At 45.3% G+C, this 25124-nt stretch overlaps 1 protein-coding gene across 1 annotated transcript in view; it reads left to right on the top strand.

Annotated features, from left to right (window-relative positions):
- Positions 1–16262, top strand: part of LDHB (lactate dehydrogenase B) — a 30725-nt gene extending 14463 nt beyond the window's left edge. Inside the window, exons 4-8 of the mRNA XM_033952936.1 lie at positions 2385–2558; positions 6059–6232; positions 8810–8927; positions 13056–13179; positions 16012–16262. Coding sequence (XP_033808827.1) covers positions 2385–2558; positions 6059–6232; positions 8810–8927; positions 13056–13179; positions 16012–16179 — 758 coding nt within the window. The 3' untranslated portion in view covers positions 16180–16262. The remainder of the gene's footprint in view (positions 1–2384; positions 2559–6058; positions 6233–8809; positions 8928–13055; positions 13180–16011) is intronic.
- Positions 16263–25124: the final 8862 nt, after the last annotated feature.

Genomic DNA, 25124 nt, shown 5'->3' with positions numbered 1-25124 from the left:
TATATTGGTTTGTGTCCTTGTAGGTGTATAATTATGGCATCACAGAACTGAATAGGACTAACTGCTCAGAACATCGAGGTTTCTAAGTCTTTGCCTTCTCCAGTGGGTTTCTAGTCTACCATCTGGGATGTAAGCCTCAACCTTGGTTCCTTAACCTTTACCTGAACAAGAATGACAATGAGAATAATGTTTCTCCTGATGGGTGTCTTGGATGGTAGGTGGGAGTCCTGACTTCCACTCCCTGCACCAGCTCAGGATGGTTATGGGTAGTAGGAGGATGGAATTTATTGTTTAAAAGTGACATCTTGGGTCTGGGTTCGGTGTTCATGACTGTGAGGTTTAGAAAGAGCCCCAGTGCATAGCACCTGGCTAAGGATCAGGTGTGTTGGGGTATACTAGGGTGCTATAGGAAATTGGGGTGCATGAAGGCCAGATCTCTGGTTCTGACTGAGCAGGAGGAGACTGAGAAGGGGAAAACCAAAGCACCGAGTAATTCACTTCTCCTCTTTACACAAGGAACAGTGCTGGATGACACATTAAACTAAAAAAATGCTTTGCACAGAATACTGAATGGATGTAGGAGTTTTTATCTAGCATTAGTTTAATGAATCTGGAGAAAGACAAGTAATTGCATTGTAAGCAATAGAGGCCAGATTCTAAAAATGGCCTCAGTAGGCATCCTAGCGCTGTCTAATGTAGGCGTTGTTCATGCACGGATGCCTAAGGTTGGCGTTGGTGTGGTTTACGCCGGAAGTGACCTTGGGTGTCCATAGGCATGCTTAGGTGTGAGTCAGACGCTTTAAAAGTAGGTCTATAAATGCTGACCTACAATTAAGGTGTCTATAGAAGAAAAACTCGATTCTGGACGCAGCAGGTGCCCGTTTGGAAGGCACTTTTTCCAGAATACAGTCTTCTTTTTTCCCATTAACTAATCTTATTTTTTTCCATTCTGGATTGCCTTCTTTTTTTGAATATGCATTTTTCCTTCAAACAGCTTTGTAGCTTTATAATGGAGACTGCATTTATAAGAAACTTGGCCCAGGATACAGAATTTGTCACTAGGAGAACTGGGTAGTTTATGGTATGGGCAGAGCTGTCACCTCTAGGACTGGGGGATCAGGGGATGGACCCAGGAATACAGAGCCTGTCACCTCTAGGACTGGGGGGGTCAGTGGATGGACTCAGGGATACAGAGCCTGTCACCTCTAGGACTGGGGGATCAGGGGATGCACCCAGGGATATAGAGCCTGTCACCTTTAGGACTGGGGGGGTCAGTGGATGGACCCAGGGAGATAGAGCCTGTCACCTCTAGGACTGGGGAGGGTCAGTGGATGGACTCAGGGATACAGAGCCTGTCACCTCAAGGACTAGGGGATCAGGGGATGGACCCAGGGATACAGAGCCGTCACCTCTAGGACTGGGGGATCAGGGGATGTACCCAGGAATACAGAGCCTGTCACCTCTAGGACTGGGGGGGTCAGTGGATGGACTCAGGGATACAGAGCCTGTCACCTCTAGGACTGGGGGATCAGGGGATGGACCCAAGGATACAGAGCCGTCACCTCTAGGACTGGGGGATCAGGGGATGGACCCAGGGATACAGAGCCTGTCACCTCTAGGACTGGGGGATCAGGGGATGGACCCAGGAATACAGAGCCTGTCACCAACAGTACTGGGGGGGGGGGGGGTCAGTGGATGGACTCAGGGATACAGAGCCTGTCACCTCTAGGACTGGGGGATCAGGGGATGCACCCAGGGATACAGAGCCTGTCACCTCTAGGACTGGGGGATCAGGGGATGGTCCCAAGGATACAGAGCTGTAACCTCAAGGACTAGGGGTCAGGGGATGGACTCAGGGATACAGAGCCGTCACCTCAAGGACTAGGGGTCAGGGGATGGACCCAGGGATACAGAGCCATCACCTCTAGGACTGGGGGATCAGGGGATGGACCCAGGGATACAGAGCCTGTCACCTCTAGGACTAGGGGGGGGGGGGTCAGTGGATTGACTCAGGGATACAGAGCCATCACCTCAAGGACTAGGGGATGGTCCCAGGGATACAGGGCCGTTACTTCTAGGACTAGGGGATCAGGGGATGGTCCCAGGGATACAGAGCTGTCACCTCAAGGACTAGGGAATGGTCCCAGGGATACAGGGCCGTCACCTCTAGGACTAGGGGTCAGGGGACGGACTCAGTGATACAGAGCCTGTCACCTCTAGGACTGGGGATCAGGGGCTAGACCCCAGGATACAGAGCCTGTCACCTCTAGGACTAGGGGGGGGGTCAGTGGATTGACTCGGGGATACAGAGCCGTCACCTCAAGTACTGAGGGTTCATACGGTGGGGATCCAAAACTTATTCCTGTTTCTTTCAATTTTTATAGATTATTGTGTCACGGCAAACTCAAAGATTGTGATAATCACTGGTGGAGTGCGCCAGCAGGAGGGTGAGAGTCGTCTGAACCTAATTCAGAGGAATTTGAAAATTTTTAAAGGCATTATCCCTCAGGTGGTGAAATATAGTCCCGACTGCATTCTCCTTGTGGTTTCTAATCCAGGTAAGAGATTTCCCTCTACCATGCGGTACTGCTGGGGAAGGGGAAGATGTCTGTCCTGCCCCTCCAGAAACACTTCTTGAATCTAACAGTCCAATAAATTCAAAAATAACACTTAAAATGCACCAACCAAGAGACACCTCCCTTCCAACACGTGAAAGTAACCAAGTGTGCATCTCGGGATTTTCAGGAACATTTGACAGGCTCCAGCAAGAGATTTCTGAGAAAATTGAAAAGTTTCAGGACAGGAGGCAATGGGCAGTGGAATGCCTCAGGGATTTGAATTGATGCCAAAATCCAAAATCCACTCCTTTGATTCTCCACCATCCATCACACAGCCTTAGATCATTGTCCCATCATTCCCTCCCTTTTGTGAACTAATCCTGGACACCACCCATAGTGGAATCAGCTCCCGTCCTCTCTCCGACTTCAGACCTCCCTGACAAATTTCAAATCAGGACTCAAAGCGTAACTTTTCTTGGCTGCCTATAGCTGATCTAACTCCTTCTCGCCAGTGCCCCTGACGACCGAGACGCGGAGCCTTCCCCTCCCTTTCTTTACCATTATCACGTAGTCCTCCCATACATCCTCACTATCACATCTGGTCTTCACATACCCCTCCATACAATTTAGAATATAAGCCTTTGAGACACGTTTATTTGATAAGCAGGACAGTAAATTCCCACAATAAACTGAGAAATAGAGAAAATGGCTAAATTGGATGAAGGAACAAGGAATACAGCGATCCCATTTGCACAGAATTATTCAGAGTCATTAATCCATGAGTGAATTCCGAGAAATTATGAAACTGGGGAGTTTCAAGTTTCATTAGGATTTTATATGCCGCCTATCAAGGTTATCTAAGCGGTTTTACAATCAGGTACTCAAGCATTTTCTGTCCCGGTGGGCTCACAATCTATCTAACGTACCTGGGGCTATGGAGGATTAAGTGACTTGCCCAGGATCACAAGGAGCAGTGTGGGGTTTGAACCCACGTGTGGGGTTTGAACCCACAACCCCAGGGTGCTGAGGCTGTAGCTTCAACCACTGCGCCACACACTCCTGAGCAGAGGAAATTAAACGTGGACCAAAGCAAGCTGATACTGGACCTGGTACTTGGAAAGGGAGACAAGAGTCTTTAATGTTGCCAGTGAGCATTAGATGGTATGGTCAGACAGAAAAACCAAGGGGAAGTGGACTCATACAAAGCTCAGAGTCCTGTATTTGCCTCAAAGAAGGTGGGTGAAGTGGAAGAACAGTGGACCTCACTGAAAGGGTCTGTCACACGAGTAAGAAGAGGGACCAAATATCCACAGCCCTCTTAACTTGGAAACATACAGCCTGAAATTCCAGAGCTTTTATCTGGTTATGCGGCAGCCACTATTTCGGCCTATCCAGACCATGCTAGAACAGAGCCTGGAGCGTCAACATTCTACTTAACTCTATGGGTAGTCAGTGATATTTAGATACTAGCCAGATAGCTATGCAAATAAAGTTAGGAGAACAAAAAAAATGCAATTTTGCCACTATTAAAATTAGTCATTGCTGCAAATCCACATGGAGCCAAGAAGTGAGGAGAGGGAGTCAAAAGTAGAACTCAAACAGCCAGAGGGAAAAAGTACCAAGGGCTAGATTTACTAAGCAAACCGATCGTGTACCGATTTTTACTCCGGCCCGATTCACTTACCTCTCTGCCGATCCGATTCCGATCTGCACATGCAAACATAAGAACATAAGCAATGCCTCTGCTGGGTCAGACCTGAGGTCCATCATGCCCAGCAGTCCGCTCACGCGGCGGCCCAACAGGTCCAGGACCTGTGCAGTAATCCTCTATTTATACCCCTCTATCCCCTTTTCCAGCAGGAAATTGTCTAATCCTTTCTTAAACCCCTGTACTGTACTCTGCCCTATTACGCCCTCTGGAAGCGCATTCCAGGTGTCCACCACTCATTGGGTAAAGAAGAACTAGCATTCGTTTTGAATCTGTCCCCTTTCAACTTTTCCGAGTGTCCTCTTGTTCTTTTATTTTTCGAAAGTTTGAAGAATCTGTCCCTCTCTACTCTCTCTATGCCCTTCATGATCTTATAAATCTCTATCATATCCCCTCTAAGTCTCCTCTTCTCCAGGGAAAAGAGACCCAGTTTCTCTAATCTCTCAGCATATGAGAGGTTTTCCATCCCTTTTATCAAACGTGTCGCTCTCCTCTGAACCCTCTCGAGTAACGCCATATCCTTCTTAAGGTACGGAGACCAATATTGGACGCAGTATTCCAGATGCGGGCGCACCATCGCCCGATACAATGGCAGGATAACTTCTTTCGTCCTTGTTGCAATACCCTTCTTGATTATGCCTAGCATTCTATTTGCTTTCTTAGCGGCTGCTGCGCACTTTGCCGTCGGCTTCATTGTCATGTCCACCATTACCCCCAAGGGGAATGCCATGCAAAGTAGGGAGGGACCCGATTCACTAAAGAAATCTTGCAAACCAACTGGGCTGGCTGATCAACACAAGAAGCGATTGCTGGGGACCATTTGCAAACGTCTTTTCCGACTCTCCAGCTCCATTGCCGCTCTGCTCTCTGCTGCCCCAACAATATTTATCTCTCTGCCCAGAATCTCTCCTGCCTGCCGCCCCGAATCTGTCCTGCCCTTCCCTGCAATGCGAGCCTGTAGTTTTAACTCATGGGTTTAAAGCGGGTTAAAACCACGGGCTCACTGGGCTGTAAAAGTTAAAAAAAAAAAAAAAAAAAAAGGCGCAACTCAGACAGGTCTTAGAAGCATACACAAACCATCTACAGATGCTCTGTGCATGCATTGGGATCGCACACTAGCGATCCGTGTGGTCAGAGGGGGGCCTCCAATTGCCCTCATTTAAATTTTTTTGTTTTGGGAATTCATCAGGCCTGCACGGATTGGCCACGGATCAGCCCTGCAATTGAGGTTAGTGAATCTAGGCCCAAGAGCCTTTTGAAATGGGAGTGAAATTGTCTTTATTGAAAGACTTGACATGGGCCGTGTTTTGGCAAAAACATCTGCATCAGGGGTCAATACAACAAGGCTTCAGTAAGAAAAAGTCCCAAAATTGAGAACACGGGAGTAAAACTTGAATCATCCAACTGAATAGATGGGCTGAAATTCACAAGAGATTGGCACCAATATTACCCTTTTTCAGCACGTCCAGTCTGTTGGATGATTCAAGTTTTACTCCCATATCAGGACTTTCACTGTCCCATTTCAAGAGGTGAAGAAAATGCATTATTGCATTGATTGTCACATCAGGGTCTGGGAAGAACTAACCTGTGATTATTTTGGTAGTACAGAAAATGTGAGGGAACCTACGATCTAGTGAGAGAGGAGAGGTAAGAGGAAGTACTTATATGTAAAGCTTTAAACTCAGCATCTTGAATCCTGTGGTCAAGAGTAGAACTCACTTAATTTCCTGCCATTCTGTGGCTGTCTTCATTCAGGATTAGACCAGTATACATGTCTTTGTTTCTTCTGCAGTTGACCTCCTGACATATGTCACCTGGAAACTGAGTGGACTGCCAAAGCATCGCGTCATTGGGAGTGGATGTAACTTGGACTCGGCCCGATTTCGCTACCTGATGGCTGAGAAGCTTGGAATCCACCCATCTTCCTGCCATGGTTTTGTGTTGGGAGAACATGGTGATTCCAGTGGTAAGAAGAATATTTGCAAAGTACAAAGTACATGTGAATGGGATGGATTATTATATTGAACAATCCTTAAAAATACTAGGAGTTACTTTAGATAAACATCTTACAATGGAGAAACATTCTAACTTAGTATTTAAGAAGAGTATCTCGGTGCTTTGGAAACTCCGCACCATAAAAAAGTACTTTGACGATGCCTCCTTTCGTCTGTTAATACAATCTTCCATGCTGAGTATTCTTGATTATTGCAACATCATATATCTGGGCGCCTTTAAGAAAATTATCAGGAAATTGAGGATGGTTCAGAATACGGCCATCCGTCCCATTTTTGGCTTGAAGAAATGGGAACACGTTACCCCCTTCTATCAAATTGGTTGCCATTGGAATCCAGAGTTCTGTTCACGTTCTCATGCATCTGCTACAAAATAGTATTTGGTATGTCACCGGGTTATCTTCACTTTGAGTTATAACAATAAGAGCTCTCGAAGAATACATTTTTTGCTTTTCCCTCATTAAAATTATGTCATTATAAAAGGTTCTTTGAAAGAACCTTTTCTTTCCAGGCGGCCAAACTAAATTCATGGCTTGCCCAAATTGTGCTAGATGCCTCTTCTTATCTTGATTTTAGAAAATGGATTAAAACTCAATTATTTAACAGGCCAAGTTCTTAATATATTTTATTATTATAATCTTTTATTCTTTTAAGATTGTTGTATCCTCTTTACATGGCATGTATGTTTTTTTTCTTGCATTATATTCATATAACTTGTTGATTTCAATGATTTGCAATGTTTGTATTTCAATTAATTGTTGTGAACCGCCTAGAACTTTTTGGATATGGCGGTATATAAAATAAAATTATTACTACAACAAGGGCTTGGGGGACAGCTTAATATTTGAAATCACAGCATTGCTTGATCATAGGGCAGCCAGTCCATGTTCATGCCTCCTCCGCTGCAGTGATCACTCAAGTTCCAGTAGGCTAAAAATTAACCCAAAAATTGGCCCAATGGGGGTCTCAATTTATATTTGAGCTACCACCTGACCGATGGCATGGCTGTCCTCCATTCAACTCCCGATGACCACCAGGGCTGCAATCTTCAATGGGACAATGCCCTGCCCCCCTCCCCCCCCCCCCCGGCTGAACACCAGCATGGTTATCCTCCATTTATGCTCCCCTTGATGAACCTTGGCGCTGCTATCTTCCATACACACAACCCTCCTCCATGCATGCCCCCTCCTCTCCAGCATTGCGCTTACCATTAGTACTGGAAACTTGCTGCTGCCGTCAAAGCTGTATTCGGGGCCTTGAGTATCTTCACGTGCTCAAAGTCAGCCTGCTCCCGCCTTCTCTGAGAATCTCGGAGGAGGCGGGAGCTGGCAGGCTTTTGAGCTTGCGCAGATGCTAAAGACCCCCCCCACCTGATCAGAATACAAAGAGGAAGTGGGGTAGCGTCCATTACACTTAAAAAAAAAAAAAAGTCTTTAAAAGAAGTCCGGTGCTCAGAAATACTGAATGACTATCGAAACGACCCAATATTGATGTACAGCAAGATTTTAGGTTGATTTTAAACCCCCCCCCAATATGTTTAAGTTGTATTAATTGTTTTCTCTTAGGTGTAAATCAGTGTTTGTAATTATAGAATTCAGGTCTGGCTTTTATTCTTCTAATACACATGGAAAGGGACATCAGATCTTGTTGCCTGTTCTCTTAATGAAGAACATAAGAGTTGCCAAACTGGGACAAACTGAAGGCCCATCAAGTCCAGTATCCAGGTCACAATTATCTGAGAAGAACCCCCCAAATAAAACAGATTTTATGCTGCGTAGCCTAGAAAAAAAAGCAGTGGTTATTCCCAAGTTTTTGTAGACTGGCTCACCAGGATCACCCAAATTTCTAATCTCGGTTTATATTCGAGTCATCCTTTTTTCCTCCTTTTTTTTTTGGGGGGGGGGTGGTCACTTCAGTTTATATTCGGATTGGTTTAGATTCGATTAGATATGGTATTTAAGGTGCTTATTTATTTAATTATTTAAAAAATTTATATTCCGCATATCCAGCGATACTATGTGGATTACAAAAGGAGGAAGCAGATCTTAAAATTCTCTAAAAGAAAGCATTAATGATCGGGAACTGGGCAACAACCCAAGGCACATTCCTACCTGCAAAGCTGAGCGGTCAGATTGTACAGGATTTATTTCATCAGTGAGAAACCCCTATGTTCATCAGAAATGCTTTAGATGCTTTTCCAGCATTTACTACAGAACAAGACTCCTCTAGCCCTCTCCGATTCGGCAATCTCCCTCACATAGATAGAATAAATCAGACACGCAAACTCCCCCACCCCTGTCCTGGGCAATGGATTTGTACACCTTAAAAGAGGCAGCAGCTGAGTGGTCAGATGAGTTCATGCCTCTTGTAGATGTAAAGAGAACCCACATTATATTTATTACGATATCTTTCTCTCTGGAATCCCCTGAACACTAAGGAGAGTGGGGACAATAGCATTTCACAAACACTGCCCTAAAACCATGTCCTGCCTTGCACAATCTCTTTTGTCTGACCTTTTATCTGCCTTGCAGTGCCTGTGTGGAGTGGCATTAACGTGGCCGGAGTATGCCTTCAGTCCCTGAATCCACAGCTTGGTTCCGACAAAGACCCAGAAAACTGGAAGTCAGTTCATAAGATGGTGATTGAGAGGTATGTGAAGAGGCTATTTGTTCACAGAGGCCTCAAACCACTTTTCTGGAAATTAAGCTGGTTTTCAGAACAAATATATTCAACTATGCCCGATGAATATTCCTAGTGGGTATTCTGTGGTAGCCAGAGAGCATAAGAACAGCCTTACTTAGTCAGACCAAAAGTCCATCAAGTCCATTCTCACGATGGCCAATCCAGGTCCCTAGTACCTAGCCAAAATCCAAAGTGCAGCAACATTCCATTAGAATACCAAGGAATAGCAAGATTCCGGATCCCAAAGTGTAACAAGATTCCATACAGAATCTCACGGAATAGTAAGATTCTGGAATCCCAAAGTGTAGCAACATTCCATATAGAATACCAAGGAATAGCAAGATTCCGGAATCCCAAAGTGTAACAAGATTCCATACAGAATCCCATAAAGTAACAAGATTCCGGAATCCCAAAGTGTAACAAGATTCCATATAGAATCCCACGGAATAGTAAGATTCCGGAATCCCAAAGTGTAGCAACATTCCATATAGAATACCAAGGAATAGCAAGATTCCGGAATCCCAAAGTGTAACAAGATTCCATACAGAATCCCATAAAGTAACAAGATTCCGGAATCCCAAAGTGTAACAAGATTCCATATAGAATCCCACGGAATAGTAAGATTCCGGAATCCCAAAGTGTAGCAACATTCCATATAGAATACCAAGGAATAGCAAGATTCCGGAATCCCAAAGTGTAACAAGATTCCATACAGAATCCCATAAAGTAACAAGATTCCGGAATCCCAAAGTGTAACAAGATTCCATATAGAATCCCACGGAATAGTAAGATTCCGGAATCCCAAAGTGTAGCAACATTCCATATAGAATACCAAGGAATAGCAAGATTCCGGATCCCAAAGTGTAACAAAATTCCATACAGAATCCCACGGAATAGCAAGATTCCGGAATCCCAAAAAGTGACAAGATTCCTTTTTTATTTTTTTGGGAATAATTTTTATTAGAAAAGCAGCCAACACCATAACAAATAATCATAGGCTACAGCACAACAGTATGAGGGAACAAAGAACAACAAAACAAGCAGTCCCAGGAGGGCAGCAGTAACATTCAACCATGGTAAGGCCAACACAGAAGCCTCAGCGAGAATATGGTGTGCAGAAACAATACAAACAAACAACAGCAATGCTGATAGTGGCTTAAAATCGGCGTCTACCACAGAGATACATAACTAAGTCGATGAGGTAACCTCCTCGGGGAAACAAAGCAAGGCTGCCTAACCTTTAAAGATAAATGGACTCTATGTCCCATGCACGTCAACCATTCTTCCAACACGTACCTTCCAGCAAGACACACCATACCAACCTCAGCAGCCACACTCCAGTCAAACCCCCCATGCTCGCCATCCATGCACACCCCTTAAAGCACCGCGGCCTGGGAAAGAAAGTAACAAGATTCCATACAGAATCCCATGGAATAGTAAGATTCCGGAATCCCAAAAAGTAACAAGATTCTGGAATCTCAAAGTATAACAAGATTCCATACAGAATCCCAAGGAATAGTAAGATTTCGGAATCCCAAAAAGTAACAAGATTCCGGAATTCCAAAGTGTAGTAGCATTCCATACAGAATCCCAAGGCATAGCAAGATTCAAGAATCCCAAAATGTAACAATATTCCATACAGAATCCCACGGAATAGTAAGATTCTGGAATCCCAAAGTGTAACAAGATTCCATATAGAATCCCAAGGAATAGTAAGATTCCGGAATCCCAAGGAGTAGCAACATTTCATGCTTCCGATCCAGGGCATGCAGCGACTTGCCCATGTCTGTGCGATGCTGAATGCTAATCAATGACAGTATTTGACCCAAAACTGTGCCCCTTCTATCATGCGTGATCTTATGTGCGTACCCCCCTTCCCAATCAAAAGGCCAAATCTCACCCAGTCACTACTTTGTGACTATGAATGAATCATGGCACAGCGGAGGAAATACTTTGCCAGGGGCCAGCGGTGATCAACCAGCCTTTCACAAGCTGCTTGTGGTATTTGAGCACAGCAGAAAGCTGGCACCAGTCCTCCCCTGATGCGTGTTTGCTTTCTAGTAGATCTATAAATTCTGCTTATTGCCAGGGCAGAATTAATGCACAGGCAAACTATGCACCAGATGATGGTAAACTTGTGATAGATGTGAGCTACTTGGGTAGGTTTTAAGGGAGGACCCTGGCTGGCAGAACCTTGAAATCAGTCCTAAGTGCCAGAAACCTGCTGCCAGTCTGCATTCCACGCAGTCCTGCTCTCTGTGAGGCAATACTGTAACAGGGAGGCCTGGTAGCAGCATATCCTATGAAAGGAACGTAGGGATTTAGCTCTTTAAAGTCAGAAAGAGGGGGGCTGCTAGATTTCCAGGGGCTATAATGGAAATTGGGGCTGTTAGGAAAGGACAGAGAGGGATCGGGTCAGAGGTGGAAGGAGGGTGCTACAACAGGTAAAGGATGGGGGGAGCTCTCCCAACCCTTCTGCACCACCTCAGATCTGGCAGTACTGTAGATTTCTCCCACTATGGACATCAGAACACAGGTTTGAAGCTTCCCTGAATTACTGCATGCTGCTGTCTATTGTGTGAATTAATTTGAGCGCTGAACTTCTTTCTGCGTAATGTGGCCTTAATGAGCGTGGAGAGGGACAGCTCAGTGGTGAAGTGACAGTGTGAGGGGCTGAGAAAGGAGAGGAGAGAAACTGCTCAGTGGTGAAGTGACAGCGTGAGGGGCTAAGACAGAGAGAGGACAGAGACTGCTCAGTGGTGAAGTGACAGCGAGAGGGGCTGAGAGAGAATGGAGAGAACAGAGACTGCTCAGTGGTGAAGTGACAGCGTGAGGGGCTGAGTCAGAGAATGGAGAGGAGAGAGACTGCTCAGTGGTGAAGTGACAGCGTGAGGGGCTGAGTCAGAGAATGGAGAGGAGAGAGACTGCTCAGTGGTGAAGTGACAGCGTGAGGGGCTGAGACAGAGAAAGGAGAGGAGAGAGACTGCTCAGTGGTGAAGTGACAGCGAGAGGGGCTGAGTCAGAGAATGGAGAGGAGAGAGACTGCTCAGTGGTGAAGAGACAGCGTGAGGGGCTGAGTCAGAGAATGGAGAGGAGAGAGACTGCTCAGTGGTGAAGTGACAGCGAGAGGGGCTGAGTCAGAGAATGGAGAGGAGAGAGACTGCTCAGTGGTGAAGAGACAGCGTGAGGGGCTGAGTCAGAGAATGGAGAGGAGAGAGACTGCTCAGTGGTGAAGTGACAGCGTGAGGGGCTGAGTCAGAGAATGGAGAGGAGAGAGACTGCTCAGTGGTGAAGTGACAGCGTGAGGGGCTGAGTCAGAGAATGGAGAGGAGAAAGACTGCTCAGTGGTGAAGTGACAGCGAGAGGGGCTGAGAGAGAATGGAGAGAACAGAGACTGCTCAGTGGTGAAGTGACAGCGGGAGGGGCTGAGACAGAGAATGGAGAGGAGAGAGACTGCTCAGTGGTGAAGTGACAGCGAGAGGGGCTGAGAGAGAATGGAGAGAACAGAGACTGCTCAGTGGTGAAGTGACAGCATGAGGGGCTGAGACAGAGAATGGAGAGGAGAGAGACTGCTCAGTGGTGAAGTGACAGCGTGAGGGGCTGAGTCAGAGAATGGAGAGGAGAAAGACTGCTCAGTGGTGAAGTGACAGCGAGAGGGGCTGAGAGAGAATGGAGAGAACAGAGACTGCTCAGTGGTGAAGTGACAGCGGGAGGGGCTGAGACAGAGAATGGAGAGGAGAGAGACTGCTCAGTGGTGAAGTGACAGCGAGAGGGGCTGAGAGAGAATGGAGAGAACAGAGACTGCTCAGTGGTGAAGTGACAGCATGAGGGGCTGAGACAGAGAATGGAGAGGAGAGAGACTGCTCAGTGGTGAAGTGACAGCGTGAGCATGCCACAGCCCCTTCGCTTTTGGTCCTTCAGCCTCTCCTTGTACTGTGATTACTGAGTAAAATATTTGTTTAGGAGTTCTTCCTGGTTTTCACTGACCTCATGGGTTCCTTTCTTCGTACTTATTCCCTTGCATTACTGTTTGTCTGTTATGCTCTGTCTCTCCCTCACATACCCTAACTGTATATTGTCCTCTGCTTCCCTCAGTGCCTACGAAGTGATAAAATTGAAAGGCTATACTAACTGGGCCATTGGCAATAGTGTGGCGAATCTTAGCGAATCTCTTGTGAAAAACCTCTCACGGGTTCATCCAGTCTCCACCATGGTGAAGGTAAGTCACTTGGGGATGGCTCACTTCTTCTGAGACACAATAGGAGGCTGTGGGCAATAGGAAAGACGAATATTTATTAGTTACTGTGGAGCAGGAGTTGCATAAGAGGCTGAATTGGACTGCAAGCAATCTTTCAACGGCCTGCTTACTCCACCCAAGCTTTATCTCTGGCCAGGAATTCATCGAAGCTCAAAATGACGCTGGTCCTTTCTAACAGAAAAAAACAGGGAAACCACAGTGAGCAAGTGCAAGCCATGAGATTAATGCAGTCTACGAATAAGATGCCAAAAACATCTCTTTTAGTCTTTATTTTGAATTCTCAAAAGCTCTCACTCTTGCTCGTTTGAGAATTCAAAATAACGACTGAGCAAGAATCCGCCTCTTCTTTTTTGACTGGTTTTGTTTCTCGACGTTTATCTCCTCCTTTTCTTTGGCTTATGCTCCAGTTTTTACATTGCATAAGAACATAAGAGATGCTGCTCCTGGGTCCGACCAGAGGTCCATCGCGCCCAGCAGTCCGCTCACGCGGCGGCCCTTTTGGTCAAAGACCAGTGCCTTACCAGCGTACGTCCTTGTTCAGTAGGAACTTGTCTAACTTTGTCTTGAATCCCTGGAGGGTGTTTTCCCCTATGATAGCCTCTGCATAGAAACATAGAAATAGATGGCAGATAAGGGCCACGGCACATCTAGTTTGCCCACCCTGATGTCCCTCCCCTACCTTTGCCCTGTGAATAGATCCCATGTGCCGATCCCATTTGGCCTTAAAATCAGGCACGCTGCTAGCCTCAATCACCTGAGTGGAAGACTATTCCAGCGATCAACCACCCTTCCAGTGAAAAAGAATTTCCGGGCGTCACCTCGTAGTTTCCCGCCCCTGATTTTCCACGGATGCCCTCTTGTTGTCGTGGGACCCTTGAAAAAGAAGATATCTTCCTCCGTCTCGATGCGGCCCGTAAGATACTTGAACGTCTCGATCATGTCCCCCCTCTCTCTGCGCTCCTCGAGCGAGTATAGCTGTAATTTATGAAGCCGTTCAACGTATGGGAGATCCTTGAATCCCGAGACCATCCGGGTGGCCATTCTCTGAAACTCTTGTTCACCCCAAAACATCAGCACTTTTACAAGCCAGATGTGCTGCAGTACTTACAAGCAGATGTGACACACCCCTTCAGGAAAAGCTGTCCTAACAGCCATACCGAGAGAGTTAAACTCTGTCTAGGCTCTGCTTTGCTGTTGCAGTGGAACTGGCTGATAGCTTGAGATGTGCTTAAACCAAGAAGAAGTGGAAAAGAAGGAGCTTGGCAAAACGGTGCTCTGTGGGGCACGAGAACTCCGCTCACCATATGAATGCTCTTAGTATCGTAACACACAGCACGGACGTTTCAGAGAGCTCGTTGCTGAAGTTTTGAGATGGTGCGCTTGTGGCAGACCTTTGATCCTCCTCGCCTGCCTTCAGCAATCGTGATAATTTTCACCGGGGCAAGAGCCAGGAAGTTTATTGATCGAAATGGGGGTCGGCTTTTTTAGCGAGCCAAAGAAAAGACACACGATGATGACATAAGGAAGAATTTCAGTCAGGCAAACAGAAAGAAAGCAAAGTAGTGTCTCTGGGAGCTGCACAGACACCACTTGTGATGTAGCAGCTTTTAGCATATCCAGCACAGATGTGGTTGTACAGGGCAATTCTACAAAGGACGCCAAAAAATGAGGTGCTACGGATTTGTTTGCTCTGCCAGTTGTGTGCAGAAGCTGGCAATTGTGCAATCACCCGGTCTAAGACAATTCATCGTGACTGATTCAGTGCAGCCATTTCATTGCTGAATTGGCCACGATAATCATCCATGGCAGCATTTGACTTCTTGAGGGGGGCTATGTCCCCCATAACCCCCAAAATAATAGTGCCATCGACATCGCCCTCATGATAGAAGCACCCCTCCCTGCCCCGTATGTCTCTTAAAAAGTTCACCAGTGCCACGGCTCCTCTCCAACGTCAGTTCCTGGTCCTGCGACCAGTAAGTGACGTCAGAAGGAAGCCAAGGCCGGCTGAACAGGGGGTGAAAAATGCTTCTCGTGCCCCACACAGCACAAACAGGTATCTCACGGGCCGCATCGAGGTGGAGGAAGATATCTTCTTTTTCAAGGGTCCCGCGGCAACAAGGGGGCATCCGTGGAAAATCAGGGGCGGGAAACTGCACGGTGACACTAGGAAGTTCTTCTTCACTGAAAGGGTCTGTTGATTGCTGGAATAGTCTTCCACTTCAGGTTATTGAGGTCAGCAGCGTGCCAGATTTTAAGGCCAGATGGGATAGACATGTGGGATCTATCCGCAAAGATAGATAGGGAGGGTCATTAGAGTGGGCAGACTTGATGGGCCGTGGCCCTTATCTGCCGTCTACTTCTATGCTTCTATGTGGGGGGAGCCAGGTCGGGGTGAGCAGCAGGCCGGAGAAGTTGCTCGTGCTGGTGAAGATTTAAAGAGGTACCCGGTGGGGGGAGGGGAGAGGTACTGATGCCCTCACTAAGACAGTGCCTGGGGCAGATCCCCCACCCCACCCCCGCACTTCACCACTGGCTAGGAGGCAATATCCTATTATGGTTTGGGAGTAGGGTTAAATGGGCAATTCTGTCAGTGGAGGAAGATGAATGGTGGAGTGCCCCAGGGATCGGTACTTTTTAATTAATGCTTTGGACATGGGAACAACTAGAATGCTGACATTTACATATGTTCTTGCTGCCTAAAGTCCAGGAAGTCCTTCGAGAATTACACTCCAAATAGCTGATCTTATTAGTAGCTTAAAGAAAATTCATTAAATGTGTCGTTTCCTTCCACAGGGCATGTACGGCATTGAGAACGAAGTCTTCTTGAGTCTCCCCTGTGTACTCAATGCCAAGGGGATCATCGGTGTCATCAATCAAAAACTGAAGGATGAAGAGATAGCGCAGCTGAGGAAGAGTGCCGACACCTTGTGGAGCATCCAGAAAGATCTGACAGAGCTCTAATATCTCCAGCAATTCAGATGGTTACTTGGTAACATCCCTAAAAGTCTATAGGACCATAAATAAATGAATTTCCTCACATCATACAGCAAAAATGTGGTTTCTCTGTACTTGCACAACATAAGAACTGTTCCTAATGGCCAGGCACAGGCTTTGAACCCACATCTCCCACCCAGTTTTGGGAGGAATTGTATCCATTCAGTTTAACATACTTTAGGACAGATCCTGGTCAGTTGCTTCTGAAATTATCCATCCAGTAAAAAAAAAATTCCCAAAGTGCAACTTAACCTTGTTCTCTTAGAAGTTAATTTTCTCATATCCCCAGACCAGACCAGTTTAGATAAATGGGTTATGTCCCTCTGCCACAGATACAGAGAATAAAAAGCTCAGAGCTCCTCGGTATTTCTCTGTCTCCAGCAGATGGTGCAGATATGAACTATTGCCGCAGAACTGAAAGGGCCCCCAGGGAAACGGAGTCTAAGCCAAAGCACAAGTCCTTGTCGGCTGACCCTAGCAAGGGCAATTGTGATATCCATGGAAATCCTACAGTAGCAGAAATGCCAAGGGGGCCCTGCCCTTAGTCTTCCTCTTCTTCAACACCTCTGCCTGAGCTGCACTCCTAATAATTCAGAATTCACAGCTCACACTTCCTGCAGCAGGCAGCGTCAGAAGTGAGATTTAAAAAGCTACTGGTGGTCATATGCAGGCAGAGGAAAAAACTGATTTCCTATGGGGGATTAGGTGACTTGTCTAGGGTCCCAAGGAGCAGCATGGGACTTGAACCCACAACCTCAGGCTCTCACAGGGCACTTCAAGTGTAATGCTTGTGTGTATTGCGATTATGCCATGGAATGTGATCAAGTGATGGTAGGTACCCTCTTCTGGTAAGCGATTTCAGTTGTGAGCATACACTGATTGTAAGACCCAAGTGGCAAGTGGGTCAAACTAGAAGGAAAATTAAACTCGGAATTGCTCAGCACTTGAGTAATCTAAGGCTTGGTAAGGCTGATGTGCCGTTGGTTAGCCACTGGGTTGAGGCAGGTCATCAAGTGAGTTTGTGGTACTGAGTCATGTGAATTTGACTAGGGGAGGGAATGTGACTGACGTGTTATTACATAAAGAACTGTTGACCCAGCAGGATTAAACAAGGAGGTGGAGTGTTATGAGGTGGAGATAATTGAGGTAAATGGAGGCGAGCAATCTGTCTTTAGTTTGGAGGTGGAGAGAGTTGCTACGAAGGTTTCGAACCGCACACTGCTGCCGTCGTCATATGATAAAATGAACGATGATAAGGTAAATTTCATTCCTATATGTTGAAATAAGTTAAACTGTAGAGTATTAAGATAATAAGCAGATGGAACCACACTAGTAAATTGAAATTTATTACAGAAGTGAAAACCTGAAGCAATCGTGGCTCCTGAAGACACTGATCCAGTGAAACGCATCCCTGTGTTGGGCCATCTGAACAACCTGATTGCAGAGTCCAGTGGTGATATCAGAAAGCATAAAGTACAATCATTGTGGTTGAGCAACGTAACAATTTGCAATACAGCAAGAGAATGCGTGATAATTTAAAACATGGGACAATGTGGTGTTGAAAGGACCTGCTTCAGTCCAGGTTTTCTGGCCCAATTGTGATATTCCTATTTAGCTATTTTATAAAGAAAACAGTTGTGTAGTGTGATTTGTTCACAGAGAGTGTGGTTTGGTAATATGCTATTTAAATCAGTGTGATATAAATATATTTATTACTAGTCTTTAAGCCTGTTACATTAACGGGTGCTAGAATAGATGTGTCTGTCTGTCTGTGTTTCTTTATCTCTCTCTCCTTGGCCGCTGTCTGTATGCTTCTGTCTCCCCCCCTCCCCCCGAGCACAGCTGTCTGCCCCCAGGACACACCTCCCCCCCAAAGCAGCCCCCTTTCCCTCTCCCTAACTGTCTCTCCATGGCCCTCTTCTGTCTCCCCCCCCCCGAGCAAAGCTGTCTGTCCCCAGCACACTTCTCCCCATCTCTCCATGGCCCCTTCTGTCTCCCCCCAGAGCAAAGCTGTCTGTCCCCAGCACACCTCCCCCCCAAAGCAGCCCCCTTTCCCTCTCCCTCTCCATGACCCCTTCTGTCTCCCCCCAGCACACCCCTCCCCCCCAAAGCAGCCCCCTTTCCCTTTCCCTCTCCTCCTGGCTCCCGGTATTGATCCCCTTCTTACCCTCCCCTCCATCCCGGTGTCTTCTGGCCTGCTCCTCTTCAAAGCAGCCTGCGATCTTGGTGGCCGGCTTTAGCGAACCTAGCAGGCCGCTCTCCAACTCGGTAGCACGTTCCCTCCGACGCGATCCCGTGCGAGATTCTTTAAAGCCGGCCACGATCGCAGGCTGCTCTGAAGAGGAGGATCAGCGGCGGCGAGTGAGGTGACACGGCGAGGACGCGGGCAGGCAGCGAGGGCGGGCGGTGACGCGCCGAGGACAGGGAGAGAGCACAGTCGCGCGCCTTCAGCCCCCGCATGCGCCGTGAGGTTAAAATAGTGCCACAGAAGCACACCTCACGGCGCCACACCTCACGAATTTTCGAGAGCGCATGCGCGCTCTAGCGTTTTATTATTATTGATGTGGTAATAAAAAAACAAAACATGATAAGTGCAATAGAAGGCTTCTTAAAGAAAAATATAGTGGCACTAGAAAAGGTTCAAAGAAGAGCAACCAAGATGGTAAAGGGGATGGAACTCCTCTCGTATGAGGAAAGACTAAAACGGTTAGGGAAGTCTACAAAATCCTGAGTGGAGTAGAACAGGCACAAGTGGATCGATTTGTCACTCCATCAAAAATTACAAAGACTAGGGGACACTTGATGAAGTTACAGGGAAATACTTTTAAAACCAATAGGAGGAAATATTTTTTTCACTCGGAGAATAGTTAAGCTCTGGAACGCGTTGTCAGAGGATGTGGTAAGAGTGGATAGCGTAGCTGGTTTTAAGAAAGGTTTGGACAAGTTCCTGGAGGAAAAGTCCTTAGTCTGTTATTGAGAAAGACATGGGGGAAGCCACTGCTTGCCCTGGAGCGGTAGCATGGAATATTGCTACTCCATGGCCAGGTACTAGTGACCTGTATTGGCCACTGTGAGAACGGGCTATTGGGCTTAATGGACCATTGGTCTGACCCAATAAGGCTATTATGTTTTTATGACAGCAAGATTGGAGGAAGGACTGTTACTACTACTACTATTAATTATTTCTATAGTGCTACCAGACGTACGCAGCGCTGTACAGAGTCACAAAGACAGTTCCTGTTCCAAAGAGCTTACAATCTAAACAGACAAGACAGACAAACAGGATGTCATGGATACAGTAAAGGGGAACGGTTAATCTGCTTGCTGGGTTGGAGGGCAGAGGGGAGTACAGGACAATCAAGCCATTGTGACATCACTGATGAGGTTGGCATTGGTGGAATGAGTCATTATGACATCACAATCTCAGCTCTGCTTCCCGAAGACTGAAACTCTTCACACTATTACTATGAATTCTATAGTGCTACCAGACGCATGCAGCGCTGTACAGTCACAAAGAAGACAGTCCCTGCTCCAAAGAGCTTACAATCTAAACAGACAAGACAGACAAACAGGATGTTATGGATACAGTTAAGGGGAAGGGTTAATCTGCTGGCTGTTTTGGTGGGCAGTAGGGAGTAGTGTTATGGATTAAAGGCTATATCCTAGATCCTATTGCCATAGCTTTCTGTTGTTGCTCACTGGCCTCTGTATTTCTCTGCATAATTCTTCACAGGGAAGCCATTCTAAAGTTACTAAAAATACAAATGAAATCAATAGCCTAGGAGGACTCAATGACCTGCAGCGATGGAGACAAGTAGGGTCCCCACACTCAGTGGCAGAGCATCTGGACCAAGTGGGCGAGACTGTGTAGGGCTTAGCCAGTGGGAAAATGTCAGGGTACGGTTAGTGTAAGGTGGGCTCTAGTCTTGGGGCTGGTAGCAGTGTTGAACAATCAATACACTAAGTGAAAAATTGATCTGCCAAATCAATAAGCGCCACAGAAAGCAAACCGATGAAGGTCTAAGTGTGGAGGATAGTGTCTCATAGTGGCTTTCACGGTGTCAGGTCTAAAGCGCGCCGGGACAAAGGCGCCTCCGTCTTGCGCTTAGTTGTCGGTGCGGGCCTTTGTCTTCCGCATTACTGTCTGAACCTTCACGGTGTCAGGTCAAAAGCGCGCCAGGACAAAGGCGCGAGCAGACAACTGAGCGCAGTGCGGAGGCGCACACCGAAGAAAAAGACTGTTTTTAAGGGCTACAACGGGGGGTGTGGGGGGGCCCACTTTACTTAATACAGATCACGCTGCGTTGTGGGGGCGTTGTGGGGGGCTTGGGGGTTGTAACCCCCCACATTTTACTGAAAAAATAACTTTTTTCCTGTTTTTAGGGAAAAAGTTACGTTTTCACTAAAATGTGGGGGGTTACAACCCCCCAACGCCGCCGCGATATGTATTAAGTAAAGTGGGGGAGCTCCCCAACAAAACCCCCCGTCGCAGCCCCTAAAAACAGTCTTTTTCTTCGGCGCGCACCTCCTTCTTGCGCTCAGTTGTCGGCGCGTGCCTTTTGTCTTCCGCGTTACTGTCTATGAACCGGCTTTCACCCTTACTTTGTGTGCTAATGGTTATCTTTCATTGACACCCACACACACACACACTCCTTACTACTCTATCATAAATAACTTTGTTACTCTTAAATAATTAATCTTATTTTTTTATCAAAACTTTTCTGACTAATAAATTAATTTGTTTTTTGTATTAAAATTTTTTTGTATACTTTTTTGAGCTTTTATTTATTTTTGTGCCTTTTGTTTTCTTCAAACCACCCCGTAAATCGTATCGGGGATCAGCTATTTTGCTGCCTCACATACAAACTACTGATTATTTTCAACATACAAAAAGAGCGATTTTACTTATCTTTGCTCCGTGTTTTCGCTAAAGGCCCTGCATTTTCACCCAAAAATGGCTGACATAGATAATACCGATGGGCCCCGTTTCACCGCACTGGGCGGCTTCCTCAGGGCCTTGTAGTCGGATTCTTGGAATGTTCCCAAAGCCCTTAACAAGTTCCCAGGTTCTCTGCTAAAAACAGACACGAGGGAAATGAATTCCCCATCAAATGGCATGATTTAAGGGGTGGTTTATAGAAAACAAAAGGCACAAAAATAAATAAAAACTCAAAAAAGTACACAAAAAATGTTTTTTTAAAATTTTAGTTATTTATAACTTCTTAATTTTACAATCAAGCATAATATAACTAGAACAGAGATCAAATAGTTCACCTTAGAAACAAATCATAATAAGGAAATGATAATATTTGATTATTTAGTCCACAATATTATAAGAGAAAATCAACAGGTAATTAACCCTTAATGAAAATTAACTTATAAGGAAGCGGTAATACTCTTCATTACCTAAAGCCGGTAAAGCAAGTTACGCATCATTTCTCCTTTGATTCAATAAATTCTATCAGCTGTTTGGGTTAAAAAAAAAAAGGGATATTCTTTGTTTGATAAGTAACAAAACATTTTACCGGAAACTTTAACAAAAATATTCCTCCCAAGGCCAGGATTCTTGGCCTCAATGCCAAGAATTCCTTTCTCCGCCTTTGGGACTTTTGAGACATATCTGGAAATATACGAATTTTAGAACCCAAAAACTGATCATTTAAATAGCGGAAATACAGTCGGAATATATATTCCCTATCACTTTCCAAAGCTAAGGTAACTACCAGGGTTCTCCTTTCTGTTACAACCTCCAACGAGCTCTCCAAAAAAGTTGTTAAATCCATGTCCACCCCTTTATCTCCTTGATTCTCATTAGGAGTAGAAACTCCTACAGGATTTTTAATCTGAAGGTAATTTACTCTTAACAATAGGAGGTAAATTTTCTGGTGGAATGCATAATACTTCTCTGTAGGAGAAATCAGAGGAGATTTAGGAAAATTTAAAAGTCTCAGGTTATTTTTTCTCAATTGGTTTTCAAAACTCTCCATTTTCCTAGAAATATATGATCTTTCCTTTTAGCAGTTCAAACTCTATCTGCTTCATTTCAGAGAGTTTTGTCTCCTGCTTCTCTACTTTTTCTTTTATTTGAGTAATAGTCAATCCCTGTTGTTCTACTTTGGAAAAGATAGTCCCATAGTCAGTTGATAATGTAGAAAAAGATAACTTTAGATTAGCATCCATAACTGATATGGCTTGCCATAGTGCCTCCAAGTCTTTCTTTGCGGGCTTTTCCAACACCCCGAATAGTAAGATGGACCCTCCCGAAGCACCTCTCACCTCTACACTGGTGCTGGGTCTTTGTTGAACTTCTCCCTGCTCTTGTTCTCCTGATGAGACATGTGCTTGGCTCCCTCCTAAGCCGGGATCAGAGGATTCTACTCTGCTTCCGGGTTGGGGTGGTGTTGTCCGCTGCTCCAGGCTCAATGACGCCCTTCCTGTTTGCACGGGTTCACCCGAGTCGGGCTCTCCCCCGAGTTAGGCAATGCTGAGTCATCCGAGCAGGAAAAAGCCTCTGCAATCGTTGTTTGGACCAAACGCTGATGGGCTACCGCCGCTGGAGGGATATAACGGAGGCTCCCTTTCTCTTCCCCATGTCTCCCAACCGGGGAAGACTATCAGGCAGCGTCGACCGGACAAGGTACGGAGCTCCCCTCTCAGGCGTCCACTTCCGACGCCATCTTGATTTTTTTTTTTTCACACACAAAAAAATGTTTTAATACAAAAATCAAATTAATGTATTAGTCTGAAAAGTTTTGATAATAAAATAAGATTAATTATTTAAGAGTAACAAAGTTATTTACGATAGAGTAGTGAGTGTCAATGAAAGATAACCATTACCACACAAACTAAAGGTGACAGCCACTATGATCCCTTGAGTGGTACTCTGAGACACTACCCTCCACACTTAGATAGACCTTCATTGGTTTGTTTTCTGTGGAGCTGGTATCAGTGCTGCCAGTCTGGCGTATTTCCCACCAAACTGGGCTATTGTTTTGTTTGTTTGCAAAACATTTTATTTAAATTTTGTAACATGATACTGTACAACAAAACATTGATGAAGTTAGAAAAAATAGTTTGGGTTAATAACTAACAGGCAACAAAACCTGCTGGTAAAAAGCTGCCCTGTATGAAGTTTATAGGTAATATGTTATCTTCAAGATAAAACCAAGATTTTTTATAGTTAAAGCAAAACGTGCAATGTAAGAAAAAGATTGTCTCAATGAAAAAGTTTGGAATCTCTTGAGAAATTATTCATACGAGTGTAAATTTCCCTCCCTTTCACGTTATTCTTCATTATCAACCTTGAAGTAAATGTTAACATGCTTACAGTATAGGCAGTTTAAGTATTTCTAAACAAGGTGAGATGTTCATTTTGCCAAGTATTTTTCAGAAGGTAGCCATATAGAACAGAATTTCTCCATTTTCTTTTTCATTTGATAAGTAAATATTTTCCATCATATAGATTTCAGAGAGTTGACATAGCCATGGAAGGAGCAGTGGCATAGCCAGATCCAGTATTTTGGATGCCCCCCCCCCTTGGAGATATTTAAAAAAATGTTTTTGCCCTATCCAGCATCTTTCCTTTATTGCATCTGCCCTCCTATCTCTGAACCTCATCCCTCTCCATTGTACCCTACATGCATCCCTGACACCTACAGGCTTCCCGCTGCCACATCATGCCCTTGCTCATAACATAAATTTTTATTTATATATCACATAAGCCTTTTGGTTCTATGCGGTTTACAAAAGAGGTACAACTGACCAAAGTCAGTGAGCTACAACATAACTTGGCAAAGGATTACAAAGGCGGTTAGCAGTATAGAGTTACAAAGAGGTAGATCGTACCCTTGTCACTTCCTGCTTCCTGGTTGACAGGATGTGGTAGAGGTAGGCTTGGAACCTTTTCGAGGACATAACTGGGGGTCTGGACATCTTTTCAAAACCTGACACTTTGTCCGGGTTTTGAAAAGCTTCCCATCAAAATCACACTGGGAAGGGGCATGCACAGATGCAACATGGTGACGTCATGTGTCTACGCATGCTGGCTGGGGGTGGGCCTAGGGGTGTAGAGAAATGTAAGGTATACCAGGGAGAGATGGGGACCAGAGACAGGAAAGCAGATTGTTGCGGGGAAGAAGGGAGTATGGTGAAGCCACTGGGCGGGCCTGTGCCCACCCATAGCTTTGCCACTGGAAAGGAGAAGAGTTACTTTTCCATTTTTTAGCTACAATGTATCTTGCTTTTGATAAACAATGACAATAAATATAAAGCAGGGCATTCTTTAACTACCCCATAATCTTTCCTTCTCACCACCAATACTTCATATAGAAATCAGGAATAAGTATCAGTAATGGTCAAGATATTCTGAAATGATACATTTCTATTGTTGGGAAATACACATGAAATAAATATATCTATATTTTCAAAATTTAATAAAAAGAGTTAAAAATGAATCAACAAATGAACACTCTTACCTGAGCAGGTCACTTCTCTCAATGGATTGCATGCCTCACTCTGGTGATCCAATAGCGTCTTTTAAGCTTCATTCTGGTGCTCCAATAGCTTCTTTTCAGTGAATTCTTAGCCTCACTCTAGTAGTCCAATGGGTGCAAGCCTCACTCTGGTGCTCCAATAGCCTCTTTTAAGTGCATTCCAAACCTCATTCTGGTTAATCCAATAGCTTCTGTTAAGTAATTTCTAAGCCTCATTCTAGTGCTCCAATATTTTCAGTGGTTGCAAGCCTCACTCTGGTGCCCCAATAGCCTCTTTTAAGTGAATTCTTAGCCTCACTCTAGTAGTCCAATAACCTCTTGGTTTCAAGCCTCACTCTGGTGCTCCAATAGCCTCTTTTAAGTCTCATTCTGGTACTCCAATAGCTTTATTTCCAAGTTCTTACCAAGCCTCACTCTGGT

Source organism: Geotrypetes seraphini, chromosome 7 (genome assembly GCF_902459505.1).
Source record: "Geotrypetes seraphini chromosome 7, aGeoSer1.1, whole genome shotgun sequence".
NCBI classification, from domain to species: domain Eukaryota; kingdom Metazoa; phylum Chordata; class Amphibia; order Gymnophiona; family Dermophiidae; genus Geotrypetes; species Geotrypetes seraphini.
This window is presented reverse-complemented; position numbering and strand designations above follow the sequence as displayed.